General features: G+C 36.1%; 1 protein-coding gene across 1 annotated transcript in view; it reads left to right on the top strand.

The window, feature by feature from the left end:
- The window catches only part of LOC111151642 (DAZ interacting zinc finger protein 3), a 104,339-nt gene that overhangs the window by 69,580 nt on the left and 12,863 nt on the right, over positions 1 to 21,896 (top strand). The window contains exons 22-27 of the mRNA XM_022509771.1: positions 4,108 to 4,176; positions 6,607 to 6,703; positions 8,174 to 8,277; positions 9,820 to 9,907; positions 11,829 to 11,930; positions 16,314 to 16,439. Coding sequence (XP_022365479.1) covers positions 4,108 to 4,176; positions 6,607 to 6,703; positions 8,174 to 8,277; positions 9,820 to 9,907; positions 11,829 to 11,930; positions 16,314 to 16,439 — 586 coding nt within the window. The remainder of the gene's footprint in view (positions 1 to 4,107; positions 4,177 to 6,606; positions 6,704 to 8,173; positions 8,278 to 9,819; positions 9,908 to 11,828; positions 11,931 to 16,313; positions 16,440 to 21,896) is intronic.

The following is a 21,896-nucleotide window of genomic DNA, read 5'->3' as shown; positions in this document are numbered from 1 at the left end:
TAAGAAACTTCAGTTTCATCTACATAGGTTGAAAATAAAAGGATGGTAAAATGTATACGGTGTAAAAGTTAATCAAAAAAACAGGAATGGGGGTGCCTGGGTGGCTCAGTGGGTTAAAGCCTCTGTCTTCAGCTCAGGTCATGATCCCAGGGTCTTGGGATCGAGCCTGCATCAGGCTCTCTGCACAGCAGGGAGCCTGCTTCCTCCTCTCTCTCTGCCTGCCTCTCTGCGTACTTGTGATCTCTGTCTGTCCAATAAATAAATAAAATCTTTTTTAAAAAAGCAGGAATGGCTATATAAAATGGACTTAAGAGCAAAAAACTATTGGAGACGAAGGACATTACACAATGATGACAGGACCAATTCACCCCGGAAGACATAGCAACCTAAAGGTGTATGTACCCAACAACAGAGCCTCAATATATGTGAAGCAAACTTGATAGAACTATAAGGAGAAATAGAAAAACCTGCAGTTATAGATGGTGATTTCAGCCCATATTCTCAGTAATTTATAGAACTACTAGATAGAAAGATACAGAATTTCTATAGCAGCAGATATAGAAATTCTGTATTAGCAAAGATGTAGAATTTCTACAACCCCATCAACCAACAGGATTTAATCAATATTTATAAGACACGTCACCAAACAACAGCAGAATACATTTGCTTTCAAGTGGCCATAACAAGTATACCATGATAGAACATATCCTGGCCCATAAAACAAATCAAAAAATTTAAAAGCATTGAAATCATACAAAACATATACTCAGAACAAAATGGAGTCAAACAAGAAATCAATACCAGAAAGATAACAGGAAAATCTCCAAGCACTTAGAAACTACACAGCACACGTCTAATTAATCCATGGGTCCAAAAACATTTAAAGGGAAATAAAAATCTGTTGAACTGAATTAACATTAAAATACAATATATCAGAATTTGTGGGACACAGCTAAAGTAGTTCTTTGAAGTTTTATTGCACTAACTGTACACATTTGTAAGAGTTGAAAAAAATCTCAAATCTGATCTAAGCTCCTTCCTCAAGAATCCAGAGGAAAAAAAAGCAAAATGACTGAAAACAAGCAGATGGAATTAATAAAGATTAGAAATAATGAAATTACAAACAGAAAAACAATAAAGAAAATTCTTGAAACAAAGAGCTGTTTCTTTGGAAATATCAATAAAATTGACAGACTGCTAGCAAAACAAACAAACAAAAAGGAGATACATATACCACTATCAGGAATGAAAGAGTGATAATACTGCAGACCTTGCAGACAGAGAATTATGTTGAGTGAAAAGAGTCAGTCCCCAAAGCTTATATACTGTATGATTTCATTCCTTTAACATTCTTGAAATGACAAAGTTCCAAAAATTTTAACATGACAAAATCATAAAAATGGAAAACAGTTTAGTGATCCAAGGTTAGGAGGATGAAATGGGAATGGGAGCAAAATGAAATATTGTGATAAAACTCTTCAGTGTCTTGACTGTATCATTATCAACATCCTGGTTATTATACTATAGTTCTGTAAGACGTTAACATTGCGGGAAAATGAGTGAAAAGTACATGGGATCTCTCTGTATTATTTCTTACACCTGCATATTAATCTATGATTAGATATCTCAAAAGTTTAATGTGTTTTTTTTTTTTTAAGTACAGTTAACCTTTCAACGAGGGTTTGAACTATGGGTCTGCTTATATGCAGATTTTTTTGATAAATACAGTACAGTACTATAAGTATATTTTTCTCTTCTTTATAGTTTTCATAGTAATATTTTATTTCAGTTCGAGGTAAGAATATAGTATGTAATACATATAACATACAAAACATGTATTAATTGACTATATTATCAGCAAGGCTTCTGGTAAACAGTAAGCTATTAGTAGTTAAGCTTTTGGGGGAGTCAAAAGTTATATACAGATTTTCAACTGCATTTACTGGAGGTAGGCATCAGTGTCCTTAACCCCTATGTTGTTCAAGGCCAACCGTACAATAAATAACTGTCAAATAGCACCATAATCAATAGGGATTTTGTAGGGTAAAAAGAGCACTTGTGATTGTTGTGGTAAGGAAGAACATCATTGAAGACAGTATTGAACCTCGGCTATATAGGATGAGATTGGAGGAAACACAGAGCATCTAGGCTGAGAGGGCATTGTATGTGTTCTCATATAGCTTTTAAGCCTTTGTTCAATTCACTTGAACATGTCTCAAGAGTATATGATAAAAATGTAAATATTTTTAAATTGTAAAATGCTGATTTTTTTTTATTTATTGGTTTTACTAGGAAGCAAAAAAATCTTTTTTTCTTTGTCCTAGTTCAATGTCAGTCCTACAGTAATGTTTGGTAAATGTTTGCTGTTGATAATTAAAGAATTAACAAAGAAGATTTTTATAATAGCAACATATTTTGAACAAATAAAAATAAGCATTTAATAAATCTAAAGTAATTACTGTCAGTAAAATCCACATAATAAACTTGATAGCCAGCCAGAGTAAACTTGAGAACTATAGATCTTTCAGAAAAGAATGTCTAATCCTACCCTCATGTTATTCAAGAGAAAAATAGGACTAAGAAGTTATGACTGCCTGAACATATATAGCTGTTTCCTGTCCAAGCTGGATGATAGGAATGATGCCTACCTTATCCTCTATTATTTAAGAATCCAGGTCTTCTGAATTCCCCACTGCCTCTGTCAGCTCTTTATTGCCCACTCTTAAACTGCAGCTAGGTAAAATATTCAAGTAATGGAAGCATTCAAAGGAAAGCAGAATGTCAGTTTAAAAAATCTTACTGCCTCCTTTTTGAATCTCTCTACATACTCCCGCATACCATAGTAACAAAGCTCATCTTTCTTCTTCTTTACTTGAGAACATGATCTCTTTTGTGGAGAGACAGATGTGGTTTCTTTTCATTGCATTTTCAGTTCAATAAACATTGATTGATTGTAAGTCTCAATAGCTTCTAAGAAGCTTGGAGTAAAGGTGCGTAGGTGATCTCTGAAATCTGGTAGTAAGCAATCTAGCCACATTTAAAGTCATTGTTCTCAGGTTATCATTCCAAATTCCTGTTGACCCGAATACCTGTGTATCCCAAGTGTCTGAACATATCGGAACTGAGAGTAATGTGCTTTTCCTGTGAACTTCTTCATATTATAGCAAATTAATGTGTCAGTGTAAAAACTTGGTTCTGAGGAGATATATAGCAGCACAAGGAAGGAACATCAGACATGATTTGTGAACATGTATCAATCAAAAAGTATTACTTTGCACTCTCTCAGTAGCTTTTTGCATATTAATTTTTAAACCAATTGCAGGCTATGTTTTCTGATTTATATAAAATTTTTGCCTGGTCTTTCCATGATTAGATCATGTCAGTGACTCCTTGGTGATAATTTACTATTTTAATTAAAATTCCTATGTGGGGCGCCTGGGTGGCTCAGTCGGTTAAGCGACTGCCTTCAGCTCAGGTCATGATCCCGGAATCCTGGGATCAAGTCCCGCATTGGGCTCCCAACTCCACAGGGAGTCTGCTTCTCCCTCTCACCTTCTCCTCGCTCATGCTCTCTCTCACTGTCTCTCTCTTACAATAAATAAATAACATCTTAAAAAAATAAAATGAAATTCCTATGTGTACACAGCCTCATGGTGTCTGTATTTAATACCTGATTTCTTTCAGACCTTAACCCTTTAATAGTTTATATGACTTGATATAATAACTTGGTAAGAAAATTTTAAAGTTCTCAATCCTACCACAGGCCTAGGAAATCAGAACATACCGTCTATGTTTTCTAGTGGGTTAGAAACTAGAGTAGAAAGGGCTAAAGACCTATTTCTGAGTCTTTGAAGTGGGGATACAAGTTCTCTTTGGCTTCAAATTGATGGGATTAGAACTTGGGAAGTTGGTAAATCAGACATCAGAAAAAAAAAAAAAAGATGAATTCCAGAAGGTGTAAAAGTAGGAGACTAATTATTTTCAGACTCAATATTTGTGGCCCAAAATGGTCATATTTAGTCCCTCCTCTTCAGCTACAAGTGGAGCTGTTCTGACTGTATTAATGACAAATCATTTCTAACATTTATCCCTTTCATCTTTCCTTAGATTACAGCGTCAGAGCCATGCTAAAGATAATGAAATCAAGAATCTTAAAGAGCAACTTTCCATGAAAAGGTACAAATTTAGTTGTTGCTTTGGTTGAGTATACATCTCTGAAACTCTAGGTATATTCATTCAGCATGTTCTGACCAGGGTAGCCATATAATTTATTATCCAAACTAGGGTACTTTTGAGCATGAAATTGAACATTATTAATATTTAGACTGGGACAACAGTTACAAATGGAAGTGACCTAGGCAGATTGGGGGCTATGTTCAGCTTAGCTCTGGCCCTAGAAAACTGCTGAGAGAGATTAGATCAGCAAGGTTATGGTCCCACAGCAAGCTAGGCAGGGACCAGACTTATGTGTTCTCATCTCTTTGCCCTAATCAATACTGCTAAGTGTTACTGATTTATGAAACTGGTTGAATTTTATTCTGATTCACTTATTTTTGCCTGTAGGTAATTTTTTGATAACTTTTTAGAGATCTAATTCATATAGCATAAAACTCAGTGTGTTAAATTATACATTTCATTGGCTTTTAGGATATTTGCAGAGGTATACAGCCTTCACCTCTGATTCCAGAATATTTTTATCACCCTAAAGAAATCCTGGATCCATTAGAAGGCATTCTTCATTCTCCCCTCCCCTAGCTTCTGGTGATCATTCATTTATTATTTGTCCCGGTGGCTTTGCTTTTTCCAGACATTTCATATAAATATAATCATATAAGTACTCTCTTGTGATTAACATCTTACACCTACTGTATTGTATATCCATATCGTAGCATATCTCAGTATACATTCCTTTTTATAAGTAAATAATATTCCACTGTATAAATACACCACAATTTGTTTATCTTTTTATCAATGGACATTTGATTTGTTTCCATTTTTTCACTATTATGAATAATGCATTTATGAACATTTGTAAGCATATTTTTGTATAAGGTTTTCAGTTCTCTTGGGTATATAAGAGTGGAATTGCTGAGACATGCAGTAAACTCTGTTTAACTTTTTAAGGAACTACCAAACTTTTCCAAGTGACTGCACATCTTACAATCCCACCAGCAATGGATTCTGCACATCCTCACAAATACTTGTTGGATTACCTGTCTTTATTTGACTCATTGTAGTGGTTGTGAAATACAAGATCATTGTGGTTTTGATTTGCATTTTCCTAATGATTTAATATGTTGAACATCTTTTCGAGTACTTCTTGGCTATTTGTGTATCTCCTTAGAGAAATGTCTATTCAAATCTTTGGCCACTTTTTAAATTGGGTTCTTTGTTTTTTGTTGAGTTTTCAGAGTTCTATGCATGTTCTGGATACAAGTCCTTTATCAGATATATGATTTGCAAATATTATCTCCCATCTGTTGGTTGTCTTTTTACTTTCTTGATGATGCCCTTTAAAGCAACAAAGTTTTTAATTTTGGAGTCTAAGTTATTTTTTCTCTTGTTCTTATAAGCAGTTTTGTACAATATTTGCACAGTATTCAATAGCATAATAATTCCTCTCAGTTGAATTCATATATGTCCTTGAATATTTTTTTCCTCGAAACACTCTGGATATAGTGGTATTAACAACATATTGTTTTATCAAGCTTCTCATCAATGTTTGTCAAGTGTGCAAGCATCCAAGTGTTTCTAATAAAACATTGAGGATAGCTTTTGTAAAAGTCCCTATTACAATATTATATTTCCAATCAGTTGTTTCCTTTAAAGATATAATTTGGTTTGTATGCCCTAAAGTTTGGGCCTCAGGTGTAGGAAGCTGAAATGAGATAGGAAAAAAGAGAGACCTCATAGGTAGCCTTTCTCTATAATGTCCTTCATAAATAATGTCCTTATCATCTCCCTCTCTCCTTTTCAAGCTGTAGGGTTTGTATTCATTCTAAGATGTTGATGTGAGCTGAGATACTGAGATAACCAGTGTAATATTTTAATGCAGTGATTTAGCTTTAATGCAGTGAGGGCAGGGATGATAAAAAACCTTTGTAGTTGCTATTTTGGGAATACAGAAAGGCTTGTAGAAACTTTATGTGAAATTTAATGATAATAGCTAACATTTATTTAATGCTTAATATGTACTAAACACAGAATGCTTTTATATATATTATATGAATGTGTTTTTGCAACAGATCTTTGAGGTCAATAGTACAGTGTTCTCCATTTTCAGATGTAAAGAAACTGAGGTATAGAGAAGTTAAGGAACTTGCCCAAGGTTTCAGAATTCAGATTCATCCTCAGACAACTTTATTTCAAAGCCAGGTTTTAAATCCTAGCCCTTACATTGATGACTTTAAAACTTCTGCACTCTTGGTAGTAAAAGATAACTGTAAGGGTCAAGTAATGTCTTCTCTTGCTTTTGTATGCTGTAAACTTTTACAAGAAATCATTTCTTACTCACTAAATAGCTTGAGTCTTTCTCTCTCCTGAATAATGTGGAAAAGTCTGTCCTTGCTGCAATGTTGTTGACTTTTTAATGATCATATATTTCAGATCTCAGTGGGAAATGGAGAAGCATAATCTGGAAAGCACAATTAAAACATACTTAAACAAACTGAATGCAGAAACTAGCAGAGCATTAACAGCTGAGGTAAAAAAAAAAAAAAAAAAAGAAAGAGAAAAATGGGGTTGGGAAGGGAAGTTCTGCTCATGTACTAGTATTCTAAAGAATTGAAAAAAGACTGTTCTAAATGAACAGAAATAAGTCATCTTAGGACCAGCCAGAAGAACATAGCTTAAACTCTTGTGCTTTTTTGACTCATTGGAATTTTGTACATGATTACTTCAATGTTGATGATCTTATGTTGTTTTTCCCCAAATGACTTCAGGAAATTGGTCTGCTTCAGTATGTATAGCAAATATGTACACTTTGGGATAATTCTCATGAAGCCAGGTCACTAAGCCAAATTTCTAAGAATTCTAACATTTTACTGCTGCTGAAGATAATGTCTCCTTTCTTTGTTACTTTCTACATAGATCTTCCCAAAGCACATACACATCATACACTCCAATTTAAAAAAACAGCCTACCTTCTAGACTCCCAGAATGTCACCCAGTTTCTTCTAAGTTAACAGAATACCACAGCTAGGGTCTCTTCCAAAAGATACATGATTATCTGTATGTATGTAATTTTTACTTACAGATAACCAAATGATATACAATAAGATTCAAATTTTTAGAGAGCTCACTAACATTAAAAGAATTATAAACCTTCCCACATCTGTCATGGGTAAACTGTATTCTTTAGCAGAATGCTTGGGAATCCAGAGGTCAATAATCAAGGAATGATACCTGAACCAAAAATCCCTGGAGATTAGTAGAATGCTAGCTATAACTGAAAAAACAAAACCCTCAGCTTACTTTAAGAGCTCAAGTTTGATTATTTTTGTTTCTCACTGCTTTTAGTCAGAACGTTTCCTTCTACTTCCACTATTAATTTTAGAAACACCTAATGCTGTCCAAGAATATATTTTCAGTGAATATTGAGTGACTAGTGAGAAAAAAACAGAAGTCAACTGAGCATGCAACAGTAATGGGGCAGAAGGAATTCCTGTTATGGGGAGACAGACTCGATGACCTCGCAAGGCCCATTTGGACTGCATGGTCCTCCTGCATGGTCTGATTATTTTCTTATCCCTTCATCAATTAAAAAAAAAAAGCAAGTAACAAGACTTCTGGGAATGTTCTTAAACTTTGCTGAATATTATAGTTACCTGAGAACTTTTAAAAATCCCACTACTCGGGCAGCACTTGGGATCAATTAAATTAGAATCTCTGGGACCAAGGCATAAATTTTTAAAGAGTCTGAGATGATACCAGGGTATGTTCAAGTTTGAAAACTAATGATCTGGAATGCTTACTAACCCAGTAACCATTGAGTAAAAAAGTTAGAATTGTAGAATTAATCAGAGTTTTTATAATGTATTATGGATGGTCAAGAAGCTCAGGTACTAGAAGAGATTGGAAAATAGCTCAACTTTACTTGAAATGATTGAGAAAAGGATATGTTCATTTACAAGGGCACCTTCAACTTCTTTGTCTTTTTCTCAAAACTCTGTAGGTGTATTTCTTACAGTGTCGTAGAGATTTTGGTTTGCTTCATCTAGAGCAGACTGAAAAGGAGTGCCTCAGTCAGCTTGCCCGGGTGACTCATATGGCAGCAAGGTAACATTTCCCTCTTCCTTAATGCATCTTCATCTCAGAGATACAAGATACAAGATACGTCCTTAAGCCTGAACAGAATCTGTTTTACATGTATAACATCAGACTCTTTGAAATGAACAAACCCTTATTTTTTTTAAACCTCAAAAGTCATTTAGTCACTTTGCTGCTGTTCTTGGTTTCTTCTGCTGAAGCACTGAAGTCTACTGAGCACAGTAATAGCTGCAGACAGATTTTTCCCTTTCAGTAGTGAAATAGATAAAAAATCTCAGAAACATTCATGAAGCCCAGACATTTACAAAACAGGGTGGATTCTAAGTGGAAATCCTTTTTACCGTTAATTTCTCTTCTAATGCTTGATTTTAACTACCTTTGGAGTGCATTGAGGGAAAAATCAGTATTAACACCTAAAATCATATGTTAAAGGCAATTTCTTGCTGTGTTATAATAAATGAATGATTTTCAAATATTGGGCAGGTTGCATGAGATTATCCTTAAATTTATAATTTTATATCTTCATAGTGAATTAATTAAATTAGAATTTCTGGGACCAAGGCATCATTATTTTTTAATGATTATCATTTTAATGATCATCATCATTCTTCAATTCTAAAGAATCAGAATCTCTGATGTTTAGCAAGATTCCCAGGATATACTGATGTGCATTCAGGTCCGGGAAGCACTGTTGTAAGTGATCAGTCTATCTTTGCTTGCTAGAGGGAGAAGGGGCACTCTATAAACTAAAACATTATCAAGCCTCTTTGTATAAGATAATCTCAGTGATAACTTGTTCTGCTCTCTCAAAGCTGGTGTGCTGGGTGGTACTGGGGTGGGGGTGTTACAGCAGAGCCTTTTGAAAGGCCTCATGAAATCTCTCTTTAGAGATGGCAGACCTTAAACACCTCAGGCTGTTCCTACTTAAGTCATTTGGTGGGCATGTTTGGCAGAGCTGCTTGTGTTAGTGCAATTAGGTACTGCATAGAGGCAGATCAATCTAATTGATCCTCGCAGAAGAGGTACTTCTTTCTGATTTGCCCTCCCAAAAGGAATATATTTTTCTAATTTGCAGAGAGCCGATGGGCCAACCATAGCCCTGTGATGTCAGGGTTATGGTGAAGATAGTCCAAAACCTGCTTCCAGGAGGACTCAACATCTTTGAGAATGCTCCTGCATTGGAGGGCTAGGGCAGTTTCTCTGTTTGGCCTTCTCTGCCTCCGTACTTCACTGGAGGGATTTCTGTGTAAAGGTTTTACATGTCCTAAAAAACAATATTGCCAAGATAGAAAAACACTTGATGTTCTGGAAGCAGAAGTTATATTTGCTCTTGAAAAAATAAATTTTATACGTTCCCAGCCTTTGTTTTATTTTTAATAACAAACCCTTCCACACAACTTTGTGCCCATTTGAGGTTATTGTTGGTGATGAAGGTAATTTTGTTGTTTTATGTTATTTACATATATGCTAAAGAATATAATGGAAATTTGTGGAGACCTATGTGGTATATAAAAAGAAGAACTTTCTCTTGTGTCTCCTTTCCTACACCAGCAATCTGGAATCACTTCAATTAAAGGCTGCAGTAGAGAGTTGGAATGCCATTGTAACAGATGTTAGAAATAAGATTGCATTCCTCAGGGTAAGTGGTGAAGTATCTCTGAAGTAAATTGACTGAATGTTGTAGGTGGTTTATACTTAAAACATCTAACATTAAAAACAATTACCTGAGAAATTTAGGGAAGAACATGTTTTTTTCAGTTACTAAAGTTTATGCCTTTTTAAGGTTTGAGATCGATTACTTCCATGTAGTTAGTTGTAGACAAAATCCTAGACCTGGTCTTTTCAGGTCTTTCAGGTCCTTCATACAGTAAATAATAAACTCAAAAATTGTGCTTTACACCTAATTTTCCTAGAATTCCAAAGCTGATGTTGCTCCAGTCAAAAATAAATGTTGAACTTGGTCTGAATAGTTATGTGTTTATAAAATTAAAAGGAAGATCAAGCAGACCTGTATTAGTTTTCAATCTTAAATTTTTATGTAATTATTTCATAATGCAAAATAATGAATTATTCATTATTGGCTTAATAGAATTAGGACTATGCTTAAGGTAATCTAAAGACGTAACCCACTGGGGTGCCTGGGTGGCTCAGTGGGTTAAAGCCTCTGCCTTCGGCTCCGGTCATGATCTCAGGGTCCTGGGATCGAGCCCCGTATCAGGCTCTCTGCTCAGCAGGGAGCCTGCTTCCCCCTCTCTCTCTGCCTGCCTCTCTGCCTACTTGTGATCTGTCAAATAAATAAATAAAATCTTAAAAAAAAAAATCAGCTTAAATAAATAAATAAATAAAGACATAACCCACTGATTATTTATTAATTTCTTCATTTGGCTTTAGGATATTTTTGTATTTATATCTTTAAGTAAATATACAGGGGTCCCCTGATGGCTCAGTTGGTTAAGCATCTGCCTTTGCCTCAGGTCATGATCTCAGGGTCCTGGGATAGAGCCCCACATCAGGCTTTCTGCTCAGCTGGGAACCTGCTTTTCCCTCATGCTCTTCCTCTGCTTCTTCTCCTGCTCATGTGCATGCTGTCTCTTTCAAATCTCAAAGAAATAAATAATAAAATCTTTCCCCCAAAAAAGTATATAATGTTCATTGTTTTATGATTTCACAACACTGCTAGCAAAATAATGACATTTAGTTGTGACCACTGCTTCAAAGCATTACCTTCTTATCTAGCTTTTCCACTGGTGGTCTTGACTTTCTCTCCCAGACTCTTTCTTATTCAGTCTTTAGTGATGCTTAACATTTATGTTGGGTTTATTCACAGTCTGGCCTGCCCCTGGTTCTCCATCCTTGTTTTATTTTAAGGACATATCTTCTGTGGAAAGTTTCTAAATGTTTTGTTTCTTAAGGATTTCTTTTTCAGTCTCTGTGGGTTGTTTACAAAACAATACTATAAAGTAAAATGGGGACAGTGCCAAAAATATTGAAAGCATGTTGTTAAGCTTCAGTGATTGGGATCCTACTTTTGGCAAAATCCAAGAAAATAAAACAAAGATATATGTGGTACTTGAGAAAGCTAGAGGTATAACTTCAAAATAAACAAAATGTGGATATTTAGTGAGTATTTCCTGAAATTTCCCCTGCAGTGAACATTTGCAAATAGCTCAACTCCTCATTACAAATACATTTTTCCTAAAATTATCAGCTTATATGTTATTTACAGCTTCTTGGATTTTTATTTGCTATTCACTTTTTATGATTGGTTCCCATTTTGGGGCTGAAAATTATGGAAATATTGAGGAATTATCACAGGGTCTGTAAATTATGTCTCTTTATATCTTGCCAACCAACAGATACTTGGAAAGATAAAACTGTTTACATTTGAGGATAGTGTGTTATAGAATTATTTTTATGTCAAAAACTGTTTTTATATTATTCCTGACTTAAGTTGAGAAAAACTATTATATGTTTTATTATTAAAAACAATACCAAATGTTCCCATATGCAGTTTCTTTGAAGTTGATTTTGCTCTAAAATATTGTTTCCTCTTCTTCTAGACACAGTACAATGAACAAATTAACAAGGTGAAGCAAGGGTTTGCCTTGAGTACTCTGCCTCCAATCCAGCTTCCTCCACCACCACCTAGTCCTGAGATACTGGTAAGAAATATGACATTTTGAAAAATTGCGATCTTTATCTTGATGAAATGGTAAGGGCTGTAAAGCAGTGAATATTCAGTATGTTTCATGTGTGGTCAAAATAGAACAGGCACATATTGTGCATATTGTTTGTAATTACATTCATTCTTGCTCTATTATCTCCAGATGCTATAACTAGTTGGCTGGCTTAGCTGAGGCCAGTGCCTAGGTGTATCACTGGATTTTAGTGATGCCTTTGGTATGTAAAGAGGTAATGTATCCTCATTTCATCCTGTCAGTCTCACCTGCAGTGTGGGAGAAAACTGACGAATATGCAGAATTCCCAATGCACTCAGGTTACCTGAGTGACTAAAACATCTTGGCATTGTACCCTAGACAACTAGACTTTACCCTTCTACTTCTACTTTTGACATTCTTTTCCTTAACTGTTATCTTCTATTTCAACTTTAACAGCTTCCATTGATGCCCTCTCCTGCTCATTGCAGCGAGCCTCAATGAGAATCTCTCTGCTACACTATGTATGTTCTCCTTCTGGGAAACCTAGTACCCTAATCCAGTAAATTCAGACCGCTTTCCAAAAGAACTTTTAGGACAGAACCATTAGGTGATGATTTTTAAACGTTTTTTTGTTTGTTTGTGTGTTTTTTAAAGATTTTATTTATTTATTTGACAGAGATCACAAGTAGGCAGACAGGCAGGCAGAGAGAGTGAGAGGGAAGCAGGCTCCCTGCCGAGCAGAGAGCCTGATGCGGGACTTGATCCCAGGACCCCGAGATCATGACCTGAGCTGAAGGTAGCGGCTCAACCCCACTGAGCCACCCAGGCACCCCAGGTGATGATTTTTATTATCAGAACGGATTTGGGAATAGGAAAAGGAGAAAGGTATGAGCTATTTAGCGGCAGATCACTTTTTGCCGTCAGTACTCCTGCTTGTAGTAGAATTTTGAAAATGTTATTTCTGTAAATAGTTGAGTGTATCAGAGAACTTAAGAATTATGTGAATTGTGGGGAGTTACACTATGTTTCAAAAGCAGAATCCGGAACTAAAAGCATTATATGGTATATACCATGGTCTTTAGAATGCAGTATTGGCTATTATATTTTTGGTCAGTTCAGTTTTTATAGGAGCACGATGTTATGGACATTATTATTCTAAGTTTGGAACTTTATCATACCCAGCTACCCTGATAAAGAATGTATTATGTCAATAACAGAGAAGTTTAAAGGGTCCCAGTAGTCCTAAAGGAGGTAACACATATTCTGGTATGATTTTTAGAAACCCTGTATCTTCAGCCCATGTTCAAACTACTGTCTATATGTTGTAGTTAAACTCTCCCATGACTCTAAATGTAAAATAGCTCTGGAAACTCAGAAGCCAGACACAGATGTTTTTTGGAGTTTCTTAAAACCAGATCAGCACAACCTGTCTGATACCAGTGATAACTCCATAGTCGACATAGGTGGTTAAACCTTGACCTCTGGATCCTCATCACTTTGGAGGCTTTCTTATGTATGATGGGGCTTACAAGGGTTTAGTAAAGGGCAAAATGCACTGGTAGTTAGGCTCTGTGCATCCTGCTGCTAACATCTGGGAGGTACATGTGTATCTTTCCTGCTTCCTAACCAGAGTCACTGCTGTGCTTGATCAAAGCTAACAATTGTGTTAACAGTAACCGTTGAACATTAGTGAAATAGTTTGAGAACACTAATGCTAGAAATGTAACAATGATATTCACCATAAACTGAGGTGGTTGTTACAATGGAAACAAATTAGAGATCTGGGTTTTTGAGTCCTAAATTTAAATCTGTGAATAACTTGTTGGTCTTTAGAAAATCAACTCTTCTGGACTTTTGTTTTCCCATATATAAACTAGGAAATTATACTGTACTAAAGTCCATCTATGGGTGTTGTATTTAATGCTGAATCACTAGATTCTACTCCTGGAACTAATATCACACTATGTTCACTAACTAGAATTTAAATAAAAACTTGAAACATACATAAAGAAAGAAAGAAAATCCATCCATCTCTGAGATCCTAGTATTCTAAGGAATTGTCACCAGGCTTTAAATGTAGTCTAATCTCAGAAATCTGAAATAATGGGTACTCTTCCCAGTTTAACCTAGTATTTTTTTTTAAATGTTACTGTGTACAATTTTTTTTATTAATTTTTTTTATTTTTTTTATAAACATATAATGTATTTTTATCCCCAGGGGTACAGGTCTGTGAATTGCCAGGTTTACACACTTCACAGCATAACCCAGTATTTTTATGTGTCCTACTATATCTTGGTTTTTGTACCCCAGCTGTCTAATCCTCAAAGAAATGTTAGGTAATAGTTGTCTGCAAAGAGAGTGGGAATACTGACTTACACCCATCATCCATTCATTCTTTAAAAATTTTACATTCTGAATTTTACATACTGAAATATACATTTTACCTACTGAAATTTACATAGTTTTACATACTGAAATATACATAAAAATAGAATAGTATAATGAATCTCTGTGAACCAAGAGAGCCAGCTTGAGTATTATCAATATTTTACTAAACTTGTTTCATGTCATGCTCTTCTTCCTATTGGAATATTTTAAAGTATATATCATATAATCTCATTCATATATACATCAGTATATATTCCTAAAGGATGAAGACTTATTATTGGATAGAATTATTATACCAGTTTTTTACTTAAGAAAATTAAAAATTTTAATATCTAATACCCAGTTAAAATTTATATTTCCCAATTGTCTGAAATTGTCTTACCTAGTTTGCAATATTTCCAGTTTGGTTATAATTACTTTTTTGTTGATGTTGTTAAAGATTTTATTTATTTATTTGACAGAGAGAGATCACAAGTAGGTGGAGAGGCAGGCAGAGAGAGGAGGAAGCAGGCTCTCTGCCCAGCAGGGAGCCCGATGCAGGGCTAGATCCCAGGACCCTGAGATCATGACCTGAGCCGAAGGCAGAGACTTAACCCACTGAGCCACCCAGGCGCCCCCAATTACTCTTACTTTCAGAAACTTATTTTTAAAAACAATCCACATTAGGTTTATACTTTGCATTTGGTTGATTGTTCTTTAAATCTGTAACAGCTACCTGACTCCCTTCTCCTTTATGTCATTTGTTTAAAAAAGTGATTTATCTGGTTCAGTTTCCCACATTATTGATTGTAACCTTATGATAGTCATTGTATATCTTCTACTGATTCTTAAAACTGTTGATTAGATCTGGAGGGTTGCTTAGAGTCAGGTTCAGTATTTTTAGCAAGATAACTTTATAGACAGTGATGTATACAATGTCTTTCTTTTGTAATGTTAAATAAGAAATGTCGACCTCATGTATCCATTTTAATGTTCCCCACTAACCTTTCAGCTACTGGTTTTAGTATCATTACTTAAAAGGGTTGTGCTGATGTTCTTTTTTTTTTTCTTTTAAGATTTTATTTATTTATTTGTCACGGCAGGGGGTGGGGGACACAAGCAGGCAGAGTGGCAGGCAGAGGCAGAGAGAGAAGCAGGCTCCCCACTGAGCAAGGAGCCCGATATGGGACTCAATCCCAGGACCCTGGGACCATGACCTGAGCCGAAGGCAGCAGCTTAACCAACTGAGCCACCCAGGCGTCCCTGTTCATTTTTTTTATCTGCTCAAAAAATAGTTGAACTTCTGCTTTATGCTAGTGCTAAATCTGACACATGGTAAAAACTTAATCTGTTCTCTTCTGTAGCCTAGTCAGTAAGGTATCCATCCCATAGGTAGATGCTAAGAAGGGCTAGCTTTCCACCAGCCCCTAGGAGGTGCAGTAACACCTATAAGCATGTGTCTACAAGTCACTGTAGGAGGGTTTATGCCCCAGGCCCACTCACTTCAGCTTTCTCCTCTCATTGGAGCTAAACAAAGTCAAAACTCCGTCAGGTAGTACAAGTTCCCTCCAATACATAATCAGGAAAAGTAATGTTTTCTAAAGGCAACTTTGGTTCTTTTATTCATCAACACGGCCAGTACTCAATGAGGTGTGCCTTTGCATAACCCTATATTATTATAGTTGGAAGGGAACCTTAAAGAAATCACCTAACTTAACCCTCTGTTTTATAGATTAGTAACCTGGTATCATCCATGGTTACTCAGCTAGGGGGAAAGAAGGTGAGACTGGAACTCACTTTTCTTCTTTGCGGTTTTTAGTATATTTGACAGCCCTTTGCTTTTCCAAATATTCATACATTTAATTGTTATGACAACACCATTTCTACTGCTAGGGTTTTGTATCTAGATTTCAAATTGAGTTTTTTCCCCTCAACAGCCATTGTTCTGAGTTTAGATTTTTGCCTACATAAGTCTATAAGTGTGTGAAGTTTTTGTTTTTTTAACCTTTCTATTTTAGATGCAGCAGTTCTTGGGAAGACCCCTTGTGAAAGAATCTTTCTTTAGACCCATACTCACTGTTCCTCAGATGCCTGCTGTTTGCCCTGGAGTCATCTCTGCGCCTGGCCAGCCTAGAGCCCCTCTGGTACAGACCTCTTTTTGGTTTTTTATCTCCATAGTAGACTTCCTGAATGAATGTCTTCTTTATTTGATAAGTGGTGATGGTGGTAGTAATAGTGGAGGGAGGAAAACTGAATGACAATTGAATGAATAGTTCCATTTAAGGCACTGTGTTAGGAGCATTACATACATCATTTCATTAACTGATAATCCGTTTTGGGATATAAAGATACATACATTTTTATAGTAGACAATCCTTATAGGATTTTATGATTTTGCTTCTATAATAGGCAACAATACAAGGTAAATGACATTTTTTAATAGATCACTTATATTTAGCATGTTTGATGGGTAGATTAAAAAGCAAAGAAAATTATGCCACAAATCTAAAGAAAAATTTATTTACACAAACATAGACACACATAGGTATAATAGGACAGTGTTTCAACTTTATAAACACAATATAAATAGCATCATCTTGGAATAAATTACACTATAAAATTATGAATCTTCCTAGCTACAACTAGGCACATAAACCTTATCCAAACCTGAAGAGGTAATAGAGAATTCTTTTTTTTTATTATTTTCTTTAATTTTTTTATTTTTTATAAACATATAATATATTTTTATCCCCAGGGGTACAGGTCTGTGAATCGCCAGGTTTACACACTTCACAGCACTCACCATAGCACATACCCTCCCCAATATCCATAACCCCACCCCCCTTCTCCCAACCCCCCTCCCCCCAGCAGCCCTCAGTTTGTTTTGTGAGATTAAGAGTCTCTTATGGTTTGTCTCCCTCCCAATGCCATCTTGTTTCATTTATTCTTCTACCCCCCCCTACCCCCCCATCTCCACTTCCTCATATCAGGGAGATCATATGATAGTTCTCTTTCTCTGATTGACTTATTTCGCTAAGCATGATACCTTCTAGTCCCATCCACATCGTTGCAAATGGCAAGATTTCATTTCTTCTGATGGCTGCATAGTATTCCATTGTGTATATATACCACATCTTCTTGATCCATTCATCTGTTGATGGACATCTAGGTTCTTTCCATCGTTTGGCTATTGCGGACATTGCTGATATAAACATTCGGGTGCACGTACCCCTTCGAATCACTATGTTTGTATCTTTAGGGTAAATACCCAGTAGTGCAATCGCTGGGTCATAGGGTAGTTCTATTTTCAACATTTTGAGGAACCTCCATGCTGTTTTCCAGAGTGGTTGCACCAGCTTGCATTCCCACCAACAATGTAGGAGGGTTCCCCTTTCTCCGCATCCTCGCCAGCATCTGTCATTTCCGGACTTGTTAATTTTAGCCATTGTGACTGGTGTGAGGTGATATCTCATTGTGGTTTTGATTTGTATTTCCCTGATGCCGAGTGATGTGGAGCACTTTTTCATGTGTCTGTTGGCCATCTGGATGTCTTCTTTACAGAAATGTCTGTTCATGTCTTCTGCCCATTTCTTGATTGGATTATTTGTTCTTTGGGTGTTGAGTTTGCTAAGCTCTTTATAGATTTTAGACACTAGCCCTTTATCTGATATGTCGTTTGCAAATATCTTCTCCCATTCTGTCAGTTGTCTTTTGGTTTTGTTAACTGTTTCCTTTGTTGTGCAAAAGCTTTTGATCTTGATAAAATCCCAATAGTTCATTTTTGCCCTTGCTTCCCTTGCCTTTGGCGATGTTCCTAGGAAGATGTTGCTGCGGCTGAGGTCAAAGAGGTTGCTGCCTGTGTTCTCCTCAAGAATTTTGATGGATTCCTTTCTCACATTGAGGTCCTTCATCCATTTTGAGTCTATTTCCGTGTGTGGTGTAAGGAAATGGTCCAGTTTCATTTTTCTGCATGTGGCTGTCCAATTTTCCCAACACCATTTATTGAAGAGGCTGTCTTTTTTCCATTGGACATTCTTTCCTGCTTTGTCAAAGATTAGTTGACCATAGAGTTGAGGGTCTATTTCTGGGCTCTCTGTTTTGTTCCATTGATCTATGTGTCTGTTTTTGTGCCAGGACCATGCTGTCTTGATGATGACAGCTTTGTAATAGAGCTTGAAGTCCAGAATTGTGATGCCACCAACTTTGGCTTTCTTTTTCAATATTCCTTTGGCTATTCGAGGTCGTTTCTGGTTCCATATAAATTTTAGGATTATTTGTTCCATTTCTTTGAAAAAAATGGATGGTACTTTGATAGGAATTGCATTAAATGTGTAGATTGCTTTAGGTAGCATAGACATTTTCACAATATTTATTCTTCCAATCCAGGAGCATGGAACATTTTTCCATTTCTTTGTGTCTTCCTCAATTTCTTTCATGAGTACTTTATAGTTTTCTGTGTATAGATTCTTAGTCTCTTTGGTTAGGTTTATTCCTAGGTATCTTATAGTTTTGGGTGCAATTGTAAATGGGATTGACTCCTTCATTTCTCTTTCTTCTGTCTTGTTGTTGGTGTAGAGAAATGCAACTGATTTCTGTGCATTGATTTTATATCCTGACACTTTACTGAATTCCTGTACAAGTTCTAGCAGTTTTGGAGTGGAGTCTTTCGGGTTTTCCACATATAGTATCATATCATCTGCGAAGAGTGATAGTTTGACTTCTTCTTTGCCAATTTGGATGCCTTTAATTTCCTTTTGTTGTCTGATTGCTGAGGCTAGGACTTCTAGTACTATGTTGAATAGCAGTGGTGATAACGGACATCCCTGCCGTGTTCCTGACCTTAGCGGAAAAGCTTTCAGTTTTTCTCCATTGAGAATGATATTTGCGGTGGGTTTTTCATAGATGGCTTTGATAATATTGAGGTATGTGCCCTCTATCCCTACACTTTGAAGTTTTGATCAGGAGGGGATGCTGTACTTTGTCAAATGCTTTTTCAGCATCTATGGAGAGTATCATATGGTTCTTGTTCTTTCTTTTATTAATGTGTTGTATCACATTGATTGATTTGCGGATGTTGAACCAACCTTGCAGCCCTGGAATAAATCCCACTTGGTCCTAGTGAATAATCCTTTTAATGTACTGTTGAATCCTATTGGCTAGTATTTTGGCGAGAATTTTTGCATCTGTGTTCATCAAGGATATTGGCCTGTAGTTCTCTTTTTTGATGGGATCCTTGTCTGGTTTTGGGATCAAGGTGATGCTGGCCTCATCAAGTGAGTTTGGAAGTTTTCCTTCCATTTCTATTTTTTGGAACAGTTTCAGGAGAATAGAAATTAGTTCTTCTTTAAATGTTTGGTAGAATTCCCCCGGGAAGCCGTCTGGCCCTGGGCTTTTGTTTGTTTGGAGATTTTTGATGACTGTTTCAATCTCCTTACTGGTTATGGGTCTGTTCAGGCTTTCTATTTCTTCCTGGTTCAGTTGTGGTAGTTTATATGTCTCTAGGAATGCATCCATTTCTTCCAGATTGTCAAATTTGTTGGCATAGAGTTGCTCATAGTATATTCTTATAATTGTCTGTATTTCTTTGGTGTTCGTTGTGATCTCTCCTCTTTCATTCATGATTTTATTTATTTGGGTTCTTTCTCTTTTCTTTTTGATAAGTCTGGCCAGGGGTTTATCAATCTTATTAATTCTTTCAAAGAACCAGCTCCTAGTTTCATTGATTTGTTCTATTGTTTTTTTGGTTTCTATTTCATTGATTTCTGCTCTGATCTTTATGATTTCTCTTCTGCTGCTGGGTTTAGAGTTTCTTTCTTGTTCTTTCTCCAGCTCCTTTAGGTATAGGGTTAGGTTGTGTACCTGAGACCTTTCTTGTTTCTTGAGAAAGGCTTGTACCGCTATATATTTTCCTCTCAGGACTGGCTTTGTTGTGTCCCACAGATTTTGAACCATTGTGTTTTCATTATCATTTGTTTCCATGAATTTTTTCAGTTCTTCTTTAATTTCCTGGTTGACCCATTCATTCTTTAGAAGGATGCTGTTTAGTCTCCATGTATTTGGGTTCTTTCCAAATTTCCTCTTGTGATTGAGTTCTAGCTTCAGAGCATTGTGGTCTGAAAATATGCAGGGAATGATTCCAATCTTTTGATACCGGTTGAGACCTGATTTAGGACCAAGAATGTGATCTATTCTGGAGAATGTTCCATGTGCACTAGAGAAAAATGTGTATTCTGTTGCTTTGGGATGAAATGTTCTGAATATATCTGTGATGTCCATCTGGTCCAGTGTGTCATTTAAGGCCTTTCTTTCCTTGTTGATCTTTTGCTTGGATGATCTGTCCATTTCAGTGAGGGGAGTGTTAAAGTCCCCTACTATTATTGTATTCTTGTTGATGTGTTTTTTTTATTTTGTTATTAATTGGTTTATATAGTTGGCTGCTCCCACGTTAGGGGCATAGATATTTAAAATTGTTAGATCTTCTTGTTGGACAGATCCTTTGAGTATGATATAGTGTCCTTCCTCATCTCTTATTATAGTCTTTGGCTTAAAATCTAATTGATCTGATATAAGGATTGCCACTCCTGCTTTCTTCTGATGTCCATTAGCATGGTAAATTGTTTTCCACCATCTCACTTTAAATCTGGAGGTGTCTTCGGGTTTAAAATGAGTTTCTTGTAGGCAACATATAGATGGGTTTTGTTTTTTTATCCATTCTGATACCCTGTGTCTTTTGATTGGGGCATTTAGCCCATTAACATTCAGGGTAACTATTGAGAGATATGAATTTAGTGCCATTGTATTGCCTGTAAGGTGACTGTTACTGTATATTGTCTCTGTTCCTTTCTGATCTACTGCTTTTAGGCTCTCTCTTTGCTTAGAGGACCCCTTTCAATATTTCTTTTAGAGCTGGTATGGTGTTTGCAAATTCTTTCAGTTTTTGTTTGTCCTGGAAGCTTTTAATCTCTCCTTCTATTTTCAATGATAGCCTAGCTGGATATAGTATTCTTGGCTGCATGTTTTTCTCATTTAGTGCTCTGAATATATCATGCCAGCTCTTTCTGGCCTGCCAGGTCTCTGTGGATAAGTCTGCTGCCAATCTAATATTTTTACCATTGTATGTTACAGACTTCTTTTCCCGGGCTGCTTTCAGGATTTTCTCTTTGTCACTAAGACTTGTAAATTTTACTATTAGGTGAAGGGGTGTGGACCTATTCTTATTGATTTTGAGGGGGGTTTTGTGCACTGCCTGGATTTTGATGCTTGTTCCCTTTGCCATATTAGGGAAATTCTCTCCAGTAATTCTCTCCAATATACATTCTGCTCCCCTCTCTCTTTCTTCTTCTTCTGGAATCCCAATTATTCTAATGTTGTTTCGTCTTACGGTGGTCCATAAGACGAAATTCTCCCCTCGTGGTCCAGTAGCTGTTTGTCCCTCTTTTGCTCAGCTTCTTTATTCTCTGTCATTTGGTCTTCTATATCGCTAATTCTTTCCTCTGCCTCATTTATCCTAGCAGTGAGAGCCTCCATTTTTGATTGCACCTCATTAATAGCTTTTATGATTTCAACTTGGTTAGATTTTAGTTCTTTTATTTCTCCAGAAA

Source organism: Enhydra lutris, unplaced genomic scaffold, assembly GCF_002288905.1.
Source record: "Enhydra lutris kenyoni isolate GAN:26980312 unplaced genomic scaffold, ASM228890v2 scaffoldscaffold2, whole genome shotgun sequence".
Classification (NCBI taxonomy): domain Eukaryota; kingdom Metazoa; phylum Chordata; class Mammalia; order Carnivora; family Mustelidae; genus Enhydra; species Enhydra lutris.
Note: the sequence above shows the minus strand (reverse complement) of the source record. Positions and strands in the feature narration are given on the sequence as shown.